The 13,973-nt window shown below is 52.1% G+C and overlaps 1 protein-coding gene across 4 annotated transcripts in view; it reads left to right on the top strand.

Moving 5' to 3' along the window:
- The window catches only part of SIPA1L3 (signal induced proliferation associated 1 like 3), a 238,270-nt gene that overhangs the window by 138,424 nt on the left and 85,873 nt on the right, over window positions 1-13,973 (top strand). For all 4 annotated transcript variants that reach the window (XM_059905575.1, XM_059905574.1, XM_059905572.1 and 1 more), the window contains 2 exons: window positions 1,955-3,783; window positions 7,978-8,108. In XM_059905575.1, the coding sequence (XP_059761558.1) occupies window positions 2,262-3,783; window positions 7,978-8,108 (1,653 nt within the window). In that variant the 5' untranslated portion in view covers window positions 1,955-2,261. The remainder of the gene's footprint in view (window positions 1-1,954; window positions 3,784-7,977; window positions 8,109-13,973) is intronic.

The following is a 13,973-nucleotide window of genomic DNA, read 5'->3' as shown; positions in this document are numbered from 1 at the left end:
CTCTCCCCTCACCTGGTTCTCACTTTCTCAAAGGCTATAGGCTCCCCTTCTTTTTTGCTCCATGAATCTGCTTCATGCTTCCCCAGCGGTGCCTCTCTGCCAGCTAACTCCATACCTCTAGGCATGAGTTGTGAAATGCCTCCTACACGTGTACACGTGCACGCGCACACATGCTCACACAGGAGGCCTTCCACTTACTCAAAACACCAATACTCACTGACTCACATGAGTCAGTCACATCACTCACAATGGCCATGTCCACTTCTACATTCCAAGGGAAAGTAATTGTTAGTCACCTTGAGTCAGATGCCCAGGCCGACCCAGCACTCTGCTGCCCTGAATAAAATCAGTTCTGTTGGCAGGAGAAAGGGGCACAGCTGCTGGGACAAGCAGCAGGTTCTGCCACAGGCCATGATCTACTTTCCCCTTCCTTCCCCACTGAGGGTTTCATCTTCCAGAAGCTCAGGGTAGAGACAAAGGGAAGTGATCCTCCAGAGTACTTTATGTTGCCGGGCGGAAGAAGAATGAACTCCCTTCCCCAGAGGTCTGCAAGTCAGGATGCACTAAACACATCAGGTCAGGTAGAGGCTGTCTGTTCGCTCATTCATACACTAGTGAACGAGTGTCCTGGACACTATTCCAGGAGCTGGGGCTACATCAGTGAACAACACAGATAGCCCTGCCGTTCTGGAACTGATAATTTAGTGATGGAGATAATCAGTAAATAGCAAACTAATTTCAATTAGTGGTAACCTCTAAGGAAAAAGAAGAAAGCAGAGTGACAGAGAAAGGCTCCTAGAGTGGTTTGGGAAGGCTTCATTAAAGAATGAATATCAAGTTAGGGAACCAGCCTGGTGAAGGACCGAGGAAGGATACCCACATATCCTGGATGGGGCCTGATATGTCAGAAGAACAGAAGGCCAGTGTGATGGGAGAGGCACATCCCTTAGTTGGGGCTGGGGAGAGGCATCAGGGAGACTGGCCAGTCCTGTGGGACTCATGAGCCAGCAGAAGGAATTTGGATTTTATTCTAATGCAGTAAGAAGCCACTGGGGACATGTCAGCAAAGAAGCAATAGGAGCTGATCTGCCAGCTCTCATAGTATCAATATTTATTAATCACACAGATTTCTAGAGACATTCCCTCCCCCAAATCCACCAGTGCTCATGGTGATTCCTCCATCTTTTTCACTTCCTTTCTGGCGGGGTGGCTGGTCAGGTGGACTACAAAACGGACAACCGTGCAGCCTCTGTGTACAACCACCAGTAGACAGGACTCATGGGGGGCAGAGGAACATGTTCAGTGACACCACAGGGAACAGTCAGCCAGATCCTGAAAGTGGGAAGCTCCACAGGACAAGTGACCTCATTCCTTCCATATGTAAATAGCATCAAGATGGGGGAGGGGGGATTGTAGAGTAGTGGGGACTTAAGAAATATATATGCCAAAGCAGAGTACACATCTTGTTTGGATCCTGATTTGAACAAGTCAACTTTCAAAAGACATCTGTGAGACAATGCGGGGAAATGTAATGCAGTTGGGGTATTACATGACATTAAAGAATTCTTATTTATCTAGATGGGTACGATAAAGGTATCGTGGTTTTTATTTTTATTTTTTGAAGGCCTTACATGCTAGAGATACAAGCTAAATTATTTATAGGTAAAATGGCCTGATGTCTGGGATTTATTCTAAAATATTCTGCCAAAAACAAAGTGGAGGAGTAGGGGAACAGATGAAACAGGAATGGCAAATAGTTAATAGTGTTGAAGCTGGTGGGGTGGCTTATCGTGTCCTTCTCTCTGCTTTTGGGTATGTTTGAAATTTTCCATAATAAAACGGTTTTTCTGTTTTTGTTTGTTTGTTTTTAAATGAGTAAAGCTGTCAGAAACAAAAGGTCATTCTCCGGGAGCAGTAACATCATATCTCACCGTTGCCTTTTCTCCCTTTTCAGCATGGCAGGGAAGGCGCCCCTGCAGCCTGCCAGCCCTCGTGCACACCTGCTGCTTGCTCTGCCCCGCTGAGCCACTCAGTCTGGAGGCCCCGGGACAGCGCCTGCCTCGTGAGGTTGTCCTGGCTCACTTGTCCACAGCGATGGTGGAGAACTGGACTGCACAGGCTCACAACCTTCCCGACAGGCTTCAGGGGCCAGAATCCTTCATCCTGGGACTGGTGGCCCTGAACAATGGCTGAGGGCCAGGGGACCCCATAAAGTTCGTCTGCAGCTTTCAGGGGCCAGTAGCACCCCAGTGCCCGGGAATATGACCACCTATCGGCCCATTCCCAATGATGCTGTGGACCTGGCGGTCAGCTGTGGGACCAGGGCAGCCGATGTCCTCCCCGGCCCGCACACAGGGGACTACGCTCCCATGGGATTCTGGGTCCAGAACGGCAGCATGCCCCAGCCTGTGGGTGAGAGCCCGGCCAGTGCCACCACCCGCCCCAGTCCCACCACCCCCGCGGTGCCCAAGATGGGCGTGCGGGCAAGAGTGGCCGACTGGCCACCCAAGCGGGAGGCCCTGAGAGAACAGAACAACCCCAGCCCCTCACAGGACACAGATGGCACAAAGGCCACAAAGGTGGCCCACTCCATGAGAAGCGTACAGAACGGACAGCCCCCCGCCAGCACCCCGGCTTCCTCAGGGTCCAAAGCCTTGCACCGACTCTCCAGGAGAAGGTCTAAGGATGTGGAGTTCCAGGACGGGTGGCCCCGGTCCCCCGGCAGGGCCTTCCTCCCGCTGCGGCACCGCAGCAGCAGCGAGATCACCCTCAGCGAGTGCGACCTGGAGGACGCGGTGGAGCCCCGGGGCGCCCGGCACACGGGGGCACTGCCGCTCTTCCGCGAGTATGGGAGTACGTCCTCCATCGACGTGCAGGGCGTGCCCGAGCAGAGCTTCTTCGACATCCTCAATGAGTTCCGCAGCGAGCAGCCCGAGGCCCGGGGCGCCCCGAGCTTCACTGAGCTCCTGCGGGCCGATCCCGGCCCACACGTCGCGGGGGGCGGCGGTGGAGCCAAGGGGGACGCCCGCAACGGGCAGCCCGCCAAGGACGGCCTGCTGCCACTGCAGCCCATGAAGGAGAAGGAGAAGGCCCGGAAGAAGCCCGCGCGGGGCCTGGGCGGCGGGGACGCGGTGGACTCGTCCATCTTCCGGAAGCTGCGGAGCAGTAAAGCCGAGGGCGAAGCGTCCCGGTGCCCCGGGGAGGCCGAGGACGGCCGGAGCCCCCCGGAGGCCAGCAGGCCGTGGGTCTGCCAGAAGAGCTTTGCCCATTTCGACGTGCAGAGCATGCTGTTCGACCTCAACGAGGCGGCCGCCAACCGGGCGTCCACGGCCCAGCGGCGGAACACGACCACCGGGGCCTCGGCCGCCTCGGCCATGGCGTCCCTCACGGCGTCGCGGGCCCACAGCCTCGGCGGCCTGGACCCCGCCTTCACCAGCACGGAGGACTTGAACTGCAAGGAGAACCTGGAGCAGGACCTCGGCGACGACAACAGCAACGACCTGCTGCTCAGCTGCCCGCACTTCCGCAACGAGATGGGCGGTGAGTGCGAGCGCAACGTGAGCTTCTCCTGGGCGGCCGCGGGCTCCACGGGCGGCAGCGGTGGGAGCGGCGGAGAGGGCCGCCCGCCGGAGCCCGCCCTGAGCGCCTACCGCACCAACGCCAGCATCTCGGTGCTGGAGGTGCCCAAGGAACAGCAGAGGACGCAGAGTCGCCCGCGGCAGTACAGCATCGAGCACGTGGACCTGGGCGCCCGCTACTACCAGGACTACTTCGTGGGCAAAGGTGAGGTGGGGGCGGACAGGCGGGCAGCACCTGGTCTGTGAGATTGTCACTGCTCATTCATTCGCTGTCTGCCAGGCCCTGCCCTGGGCACCGAGGATGCAGAAAGACACAAGACCTCCCTCAGAGAGGGGCCGTGAGGATGCAGGGAGTGCAGCCTCATGACACATGGGTAGCACTTCAGAACCCTGAGCTACGTGAAACAGTAGATATGCATTAACTTAGCAAATATGTGCTTGGGTCAGCTATGTGCCAGGGCACTTTCTAGAGCTGGGGGATACAGTATTGACCAGCTTGAAACGAAAACCTTGTCTCCCTAATGTCTTAGTGGGGTAAGACAAATAATAAAACTAGATAAGTACGTAAACTGTCTAAGGTATGGTGGGTGGTGAGTGCGGTGGAGAAAAGTAAAGCAGGGAAGAGGGAAACAGTGTCATTGCCGGGGGTTGCATTTTCGGTAGGGAATGGTCAGGGAGGGCCTCCTAGGTGGGTGCCCTTTGAGTGCTGAGGTGAAGGAGGTGAGGGAGGGAGCCTTGTGGAGATCGAGGACAGTGTTCCTGACACAGGAAACAAGTACAGTAGTCCTGGAACACAGGAGGAATAGGACGGAGGCCAGTGTTGCTGGGACAGAGTGACTGAGGGAGAGTGGAAGGAGCTGAGACAGGTGACAGGGGCAGATCATGTGGGACTCTGTGAGCCGCAGTGAGGACTCTCACTTTTACCCTGAGTGAGATGGGGCCGCAGGAAAGTTCTGAGCAGGAGAGGGCCTTGATCTGACTCAGGTATTCTCAGCTTCCCTCTAGGGAACAGGCTGTGGGGACAGGGGGAGCTGGGAGACCAAGGAGGAGGCTGCTGCAGTGGTCCAGGCAGGAGATGATGATGGGCAGGTCTAGGGGAGCCTAGGAGGGGGGGAAGAAGCTGGCAGGTTCTGGATTCCCTTTGACGGCGGAGCTGTTGATGTTTGGAGGGTGTTAACACAGGCATCACACATGATTAAGTTCATTGGTGCTGATGAGGCAATCCTAGGAGGCAGCAGAGCATAGTGCAGAGACCACAAACCCAGGCAGCCTCAGGGACCAGGCAGGAGACAATAGAGGGAAGCAAACCAGGCAGGGGCTGCACAAAGGGCAGCTCCTGCTCAGCTCCAGCTCACTGTTGTCATCAGGAAGTAGAGACAAGCCCAGTGTTGGCAGCCTTTCCAATTTTTCTAGATTCTCCTGAAATTCAGATATTTTTAATATGGATTCTCCTATATCAATTCAGAATTGAATTGATATAGTAACAGGCTTAAACAACATAGAAGTTTATTTCTCTCACATAAAAAAGTCTGGAGATGTGCAGCCCAGGACTGGTATGGTTACTCCTCAGAAACAGTGGAATGCCAGCCTTAGTGCATGGCCTCTGAGCCCTCAGGGTGGTCTCCTGGTCCAAGATGGCTGCTGGAGTTCCAGCCATCACATCCATGTTTCCAGGCAAAGAAAAGGAGGAAAGGATTCAGGCGAAATGTCAGGTCAGCACCCCTACCTTTTTTTTTCCCAAGTCAGCCCCCCCCTTTTTTTTTTTTTAATTAATTAATTTATTTTATTTTATGGCTGTGTTGGGTCTTCGTTTCTGTGCGAGGGCTTTCTCTAGTTGTGGCAAGTGGGGGCCACTCTTCATCACGGTGTGCGGGCCTCTAATTATCGCGGCCTCTCTTGTTGCGGAGCACAGGCTCCAGACGCGCAGGCTCAGTAATTGTGGCTCACGGGCCCAGTTGCTCCGCGGCATGTGGGATCTTCCCAGACCAGGGCTCGAACCTGTGTCCTCTGCATTGGCAGGTGGGTTCTCAACCACTGCGCCACCAGGGAAGCCCAAGTCAGCCCCTTTTAAAGAACATTCTCAGAAGTCCCAGCCAACTGCTTCTGGTTATTGGCCACACCTGTCTGCAAGGCAGGCTGGGAAATGTTAGTTTTTAGGTAGACATAGCCCCTCTCTTTTCTTCCTCCAAGAACAGAGGATTTCTCTTAAAATGAAAGAAGGGAAGAATAGGTAATGGATAGGTAGCCAGTACTCCACAGCAACTAGTTTAAAAACTTTTTTAAAGCAGTATCCTAGTCAAATACAACAAATGTCAAGTAGATCGTCCAGAGTACAGTCTCTGGAGGTCCACCAGTGTTGGAGTCCGACAGCCCTGGGTTTGGGATGTCTTTTTCATAGCTTATTAGCTACATGACACATTTTACCCCTTGGACTCTGTGTCCTCATGTGAGGAGCAGAGATGATTGTAGCAGCATCGCATGCCCAGAAACAAAATGACACAGAGACTGAAAATTAAGGGATGAAAAAAGAAGTTCAGACAGTCACTAACCAAGAGGAAACTGGTGGGGTGACATCAGTATCACACAAAATAGATTTCAAGGCTAAAAGCATTTGTTAGAAGAACCAAAAGGGGCATTTCTTATTGACTTCTTAAAAATTTACCAAGAAACTGTGATAGTTGTGAACCTTTGTATACCTGGCAACCTGTTTGAGGGGTATATAAATAAAAAACTAATACAGCGACAGGGAGACATGAACAAATCCCCAACCCATGGGAGAAGTTGACAGGGTCGCTCTTTGAAATTGACAAATCTAGTAGCCAGAAAGTAAGGCTGAGAGGATTTGAAACCTGGTTTTGCATTTATATTATATTAATTTTCTACCTAACCAACAGAGAACATGTTCTTTTCAACTTGCACGTAGGAATGCCTACACGGAAGGACTGTGGTAAGGATCAAATAAGATTGTACATCAAAACAGTTCTTCATCAGGCAGATAGTGAGTATTTATCATGGAGCATTGAAAAGAAACTGTTTTCTTTCAAAAAATGATGTCTTTGTAGCCCTGGAAACTCATAAATAAGTTAGTCATTGGTCAGTGTTTATTGATTGCCTATTCTATGCTAAGACCGCAAGGTACTGCATATGCATTGGCGGAAAACAAAACAAAACAGATCCTGCAGCTGTTTCAGGAATGAACTGATATCTGTGGAGCACACTTATTCTGTTCTCTGACCAGCTGGGGAGATGGTTTAACCCACTGCAGGTGCTGTTCTGATTGGGACCATTAATTAACACACATTTGAGCCTTAGGTAAGCCTTTGATTCACCAAGAGCATCTCATGAGAATAGGAACCATCATTTAAATATTGAGAGCACTGGGGTGGGAAGGAATTTCTGGCAGTGCGTAGCTGCTGACTTCATGGACTTCAGGCAGACTGCTGGTGGGCAACCACCACAAGCTGGAGATACTTGGGTTATATATCAGTTAGAACCGTTTGCCTGGAAGGATTATAAGACAGCAGCATGTTTTTTTAAAACGGGGAGACAGCTGTCATTTTGGGGAGAGAACAGGAGACTTCCTCCGTGACTTGTTAAAGACTCTGTCACCATAAGGAAAAAAAGAGTAGTGTTTAAGTTTTCTACGTCTATAGAAATATGGTTAGATAAAGGTGACGCTTGGGGACTGGAATCATGGTCCTTTTCTGTGACAAACATCATGCCCTGGGGGTAGTACTAGCCAACACATCTCATGTGCTTACTCTGTGCCTGGCCCTGTGCTGAGTGCTCCATGCTTATTAACCTATTTAGTCCTTACAACCAGCTGAGAGGGGGGAATCCATCCTTCCTGATACCATTGTACTGATGAGAATGCCATCAAGCGACTTGGGCCACACATCTAATGAGTCCAGGGCCCGGATTTCAGCCGGGCAGAAGCCTCTCTAGACTAGAATCTAACCACTTCACGAGGGCTAATTGGCAGCTAAGCTGCTGAACATTTGCAAATATGGGATAATCACAGCGAAGCTAGGTTTATAACATGGCACGCGCTGCACTAAGCGTTTTTTGTTCGTAGCCTCATTTCACTCTCACATCGACTCTATGAATCGTGGGTAGCATGAGGGGCCCCCATTTCCCAGATGAGAGCACTGAGACTCAGGAAATTTCTGTGACTGCCAAGGGGGTATAGTAAGGTGGGCTTTAACCTCTTACGGTCTCTCCATTGAGTGTGGATGTGACCAGCCGTGAGGTTTGTGTGACCAGGATCCCAAGAGCCTGCACAAGAGCTCACGGGTTGCACAAGAGCCTTCCCCAGCTGTCCTCTCGGCAGGCCTGCCAAGGGACGTCACCCCTCCTTCCCAGAGAGCTGACTCTGAGCTCACCTGCTCTTCCCTCTCAGAGCATGCCAATTACTTTGGCGTGGACGAGAAGCTGGGACCAGTGGCCGTGAGCATCAAGCGGGAGAAGCTGGAGGACCACAAGGACCACGGGCCTCAGTACCAGTACAGGATCATCTTCCGGACCCGCGAGGTAGGTCCCATCGCTATTGTTATTATTCCATAAATCACAGCCACTCACATCTATGAGCCCTTACTCTGTGCCAGGTTCTGTGGGCAAGTGCTTCCCCTGTTTCAACTCGTAATCCTTCCAACAGCCTCAGGAGAGCAGTCCTGTCAGTCTCCCCATTTTACAGAAAGGAAGACTGAGATTCAGAAACATGTCTGAAATCAGTGACTAAGTGGCCAGGATTGGAATCCAGTGTGTCTGACTGCAGAGCCCAAGATTCTGACATTTGCAAAAGATTAACTGTGATGAGCATAAAAAATAAAGGGAGAGATATAGGGGATTCTTTCAGGATTGTGAGATGCCCTGCAGAGTGGAAAGGAGAATTAAGGCAGCAAGTCTCGGGCAGGGCAGGAATTGGGGAATCTCAGCAGCAGGCACTGCTGTTGATGTTGATCAGCTCAAAACACTCCCAGCCTGCCTACTTTCATTCAGAATAGAGGATCCCATGGTCCTGGCTTGGTCAGAGGTCTTCCCTTGGAATAAATGTCAGCTGTGGCTAGGGAACAAGGCCCGTTGGGGGCACCCTGCTCGATTAGGACTCTTAAGTTGTAAGTGGCAGAAATCTACTTCTATCTGGTTTAAGACAGAAATAGAATTCATTGGCTCATGTAACTGCAAATCCAGGGGTAGGAATGGCTTCAGGCATAGCTGGACCCAGGCACTCAAATGATGTCACCAGAACTCTGCCTCCTTATCTCTCCCGCTCAGCTGGCTCTGCTGCTTTTTGCATTGTGAATGTCATCCTCTTCTGCTACCAACAGGCTCTCTCCATGTCATGGGAAAATGGGGACTGGCTGCTCAAATCTTTTCCATCTTTATACTTTCTTCTCCACGTTCTTATCTGCTGAATCTCTGGGAAGGACTCTGATTGGCTCTGCTTGGATCACAAGCCTGGGCCAGTCACTGTTGTCAGGGATGATAGAGGACTCTGTCTAGATCTAGGACATGTGCTCCACCCTGGGTCCAGGGGCCGGGCCGGGCACTGTGATTGACAGTTCTGTCAGAGCCACCCACAGGTGGTGGTAGGGGGGCGGTTCCTCAGCAAAAGGTGGGGAGCTAGGCCAGTAGAAATGATAGAGACTTCCAAAAAACCTCAAAGGAAGACCTTTTCAGAAAAGGAGCAATCATCAGCTGGGCAGGCCCCCAAAATGGATCTCCCTCACCCCTGCATTACGCCATGCCCCTTGGGCCTGGCCTTTTGCACAGACATGGGAGCCCAACAGGCAGGCACTGCCAGGGAGTTTGGATGTGGGGCGGGCCGATCCTGGACCTCATCCAGACCGGCAGATGCCGCACCGAGGGCCGTAGCCCCATCCCCTCGCAAAGACCTTCCCGCTGAGGGGGAATGAGATGACACAGATGGCAGCGTAGGGGAGGCAGCCCCAAAAACTTGGTGCCCCAGATCACAGGTGGTCACCGGCCCCTGAGTCTCCCCAGCACCCTCCTCCTTCCCTCTCCTCACCTTTCTGGCTAGATGAGCACCAGGGCAGAATGTGAGGTGACAGCTCACACTGTATCCAAGTGTTGTATGACATGTGGGGAGCTGCCAGGTGAAATGACAACGGCAATCATATACTAATCAATAATATCATCAGCTGCTGTTATACTGCAGATTTACTCAACACTGTGTGTCAGGCATTTTCTACACCGATTATGTATATTCACTCACTTAAACGTCGTGACAGTTCTATGATGAAGGCACTATAGTCCTCATTTACAACTGATGAAACAGGCGCAGAAAGGTTAAGGGACCTCAGTGAGCGACGGGACGAAGTGTCGGCCCATGCGCCAGCCAGCGCTCGGCCGCCTCTGGGATTCCACTGACTTGGCTCAGACTGCATATCAGACCCATTCAAGAGTTATGAACTCAACTTAATGCCAGCATTTTATGTTATTGGTTTTGTTGTTGTTGTTGTTGTTTTAAATGGAAACAAAATATGTAGAATGATTTTTTTTTTTTTAATACCAGACTTTGTTGTAGGTACTGAGAGTCGTGAGACTCTAGTGTGGAGATGCTAGGTCAGGGGATAATGTTTTGCTGTGGTTCCTATTCAGTAGGTTGGAAACTGGCTTGGTGCCATTCCTGGCTCGTTCCTGCTTCCGTTCACTTCCCACCCCCAGCGCCCACAAACTAGCCTCTGATCCACCCCAGGCTGGGCACAGGGCCTTCGCAGCTCAGGGGCACAGGCCTGGGGTTCATCCACTTCACGGAGATTCACTCAGCACCACCACCAGCCAGCCCTGTGCTGGGCACTGAGGAAACAGTGTAAACAAGGCAGCAGAGATGCTCAGGGGACTGCATTTTTGCTGGGGAGGCAGACAATACAGAGATACTCTTGTAAATTATACTGCGTGGTACGTGATGACAAGGTGGAAAGTAAAGCAAGGAAGAGAGATAAGTGCGGGGGTGGTAAGATTTTTAGACAGGATGGTCAAGGGAAGTGTCACTCGGAAGGGAACATTTGAGTAAAAGACGTGAAGAAGATGAGAGGAGCCATGTGGACATCTGGAAGAGTGTTCCAGACACAGGGAACATCCAGTGCAAAGGTCCTGAGGCAGGGCCAGGCCTGGCACAGTCACTCAGCAGCTATGAAACCTTGGGCACGTGGCTTCTTCTCTCAGAGCCTCTGTTTCCCCCATGGGAATCCCACTCTCACAGGACCATAGTGTGGGCTTGGTGAGGTTGCCCATATAAAGTAGGCAGTGCTGGGCCTGGCACTTGGGGAGAGCCCAGTGAGGATAGCTGTTGGGAGAGGTCTCAGTTTCTTGTCCCCTTGTCACATTCCAGTCAATCCTGTGACTTTTGGCCCACCGTGAGGTTCACAGCCACAAGCAGGCCTTTCTCTGCCCTCACACACATGCAGACCACACGTGTACTCAGTCCTGGCCCCAGCCCCTTGCAGAGCTGCCTATTGGGCACTAAGGCCTGAGGACCTCGTCATCCTGTCATCTGGAGGGAGGGGCAGTGGCCAACAAGGTTTGCCTTGCCCCTTCCTAAGGCCCTTCCTGCCATGGAGGCAGAGAGTCACGTAACCCAAAAGTGGTAATGACAGTAGCGATAAGAATAGCTGACGCTTTTAGCACATATTCCTGCCAGGCACTCTTCCAAGTGTTTTATGTGCATTGACCCTTCAGATTCTCTCAGTAGTCCCATGATGTGGGTCCCCTTCCCCCCATTCTACAGATGAGGACTCTTGAGGCCTAGGGCTGTCACTCGTCAGCGTCCCCCAGTGGCAGAGCCAGGATATGAACCCAGACTGCCTGTGTCCCCAGCCCGTGCTCTTAACCACTCACCACTCCCTGTGGGGTTGAGTTTTCTGGCTCTGGGAACAGACAGCTTGGGGTTCGGTTGGGCTCTGCCACTCTCTAGCCTTGTGAGCTTAGGCAGATGGCTTTACCCCGGATGCCTCAGTTTCTTCATCTGTAAAATAGACTTCGTACTGTTTGTTCCCTGTGTCCTGGAAAGGCGGGAAGGTTCTCCTGGACTGGCACGCACCAGGTGGGATAGCACAAGGCTGCAGGCAAGTGAGTGCTCTGAGCGGCAGATACTGTGATGACGCTGCCGTCGTGCTGTCGCTCTTTCCCGAAAGGTCAGAGGGCTTTTCTGGGGAGTGAAGGTTCAGCTGACGGTCAGAGTTCTGCCCTTCTCCTGTCTACACACACGTCTCGGGCTCCGGTTAACCAAGGCATGGGGGCCAGAGCGAAGGGCCCAGGCTGTTTTCCAAGCCAGCCGGCTGGCCTGCCCCAGATGGCCGCCCCCGGCCGCCAAGCAGACCGAGTGGGCTCACGTCTCCCAGCAGATGGGATGGGCGTGTTGGCAGCTCTGAGCCTCCCGCCGGGGCGGGAACAGACTGGAGCTGGGCTTCAGGACCACACGCCGAAACATCAGCCCCACCCACCCTGAGCCTGGACAGGACAAGCCGCAGGCCAGGGCTGCCCTGTCCTGAGCCCCTTGCTGGCAGAACACAAGGGATGCCAAGTAGCCAGGGACTGTTTGGCCCAGCAGGCTCGGTGGGTTCCCTTTGGCCCCAAGTATGAGTTTTTTACAGCCTTAGTTTTGTTAGGGTTAGAGGTTTAGATTTTTTTTTTTCTTTATTGAAAAAGTAACAGTCACTCATTAAGAATTTAAACAGTATATATGTATACAAAGTAGAAAAGGAAGAATCTTGTATTAAGTGAAAAAAGCAAGTGTAGTAGTGAACCTCATTTGGGACCTCATTTGTGTTCAGTAGGCACCAATGATTGTGTGATGTAATCTCCAAAGCATACTGTTAAGTGGGGGGAAAAACAAACTGTAGCTTCCTATTAAGGTTAAATTTTCTTTAAATTTTTAACTACACATATGGCTTTGTGTAAAAACATTCGACGTGTGTAATGTGATAATGGCTAACACATATATTGAGTGCTCACTGTATGCCAGATACAGTGGTAAAAAAACCCTATACATGGATTATCTTACTGAATCTTTATAACCTTTTGCAACAGGCACTGTTATTCCCCATTTTATAGATAAGGGAACAGGCACAGAGAAATTCAGCAGCTTGCCCAGAGTCACACAGCTAGAGGAGGGGTAGAGCCGGGATTTGAACCGAGGCAGACTGACTCCCAAGTGGCCTCCCAGGAAGAGCTCTTGGAGGGTGGACGCAGCACAGAGGAAGGCAGGGATGCATCTGAGTCGGGAGCTGGTGGAGAACAAGCTGTGCCGATGGGAACCTCCTTGCTGATGTGGCCCTGAATCCCTTTCACAGCTCAGTGAGATGATGCCAGATGTCATCAAGGGTCAGAGCACACAGGGTCTCGCAGCCTGAGCAGCGAGTGTAGTTTTGTTTTGTTTTGTTTTAAGGCACGGGTTTTTTTTTTGAATTTTTCTTTTGGCTGTGTCGGGTTTTAGTTGCAGCACGCGGGATGTTCGTTGAGGCATGCAGGATCTTTCGTTGCGGCGTGCGGGCTTTTCTCTTCTCTAGTTGTGTGTGGGTTCTAGGGCACGTGGGCTCTGTAGTTGTGGCGCACAGGCTCCAGAGCACCTGGGCTCTGTAGTTTGCGGCAGGCGGGCTCTCTCGTTGAGGCATGCAAGCTCAGTAGTTGCGGCGTGTGGGCTTAGTTGCCCCGTGGCATGTGGGGTCTTAGTTCCCTGACCAGGGATCGAACCCATGTCCCCTGCAATTGTAAGGTGGATTCTTTACCACTGGACCACCAGGGAAGTCCCGCGAGTGTAGATTTTATTGGGAGAGAGATGGAACGCTGTCAGCAGGTTCTGCACGGAGGAGAGACACGATCTGACTCAAGCTGCTGCAGGAAGAATGGACTGGAGTGGGGTGGTGGCCGGGCAGGTGCAGGGAGACCAGGAAAAGGCTGCTGTCACAGTCCAGGTAGGACGTGACGGGGGACAGGGCCAGGTGGAGGGCAGAGGGGGCCACACGTTGCAGCCTGCCAGTGCCCTACTTATTATCGCCAGCAGAGAAGGAAAAGCTGGGAGCTTTCCAAGTAGCGGCTTTTGGTCAAGTCTTCAGAGCCAAAAATGTGACCGTAGGCCACCTGTCTCGAGGGTGGAAGAGAATGAGGATTTCTGGTCCACGCTGTCTCTTTGCCCCAGCAGAGGGCGCTGTGGGGCAGTGTCAGCAGGATAGAAAGGCGCTGATCCTGCTGGTGCCTTAATCGAAATTCGCAATCCCAGGGCCAGCCAGACTGGCAGGGCAGAGCCTCCATATCACAGTTTTTCGTGATGTGTTTCAAGACTGTCCTGCTTATCCTAAGAGAGATTTGTTTATTAATTACCAAAGCCAGAACTGGGAACTCCCAGCCATGAGATCATTCATTCCTAACACGCAT

The sequence above is a fragment of the Balaenoptera ricei genome, chromosome 19 (assembly GCF_028023285.1).
Source record: "Balaenoptera ricei isolate mBalRic1 chromosome 19, mBalRic1.hap2, whole genome shotgun sequence".
NCBI classification, from domain to species: domain Eukaryota; kingdom Metazoa; phylum Chordata; class Mammalia; order Artiodactyla; family Balaenopteridae; genus Balaenoptera; species Balaenoptera ricei.
This window is presented reverse-complemented; position numbering and strand designations above follow the sequence as displayed.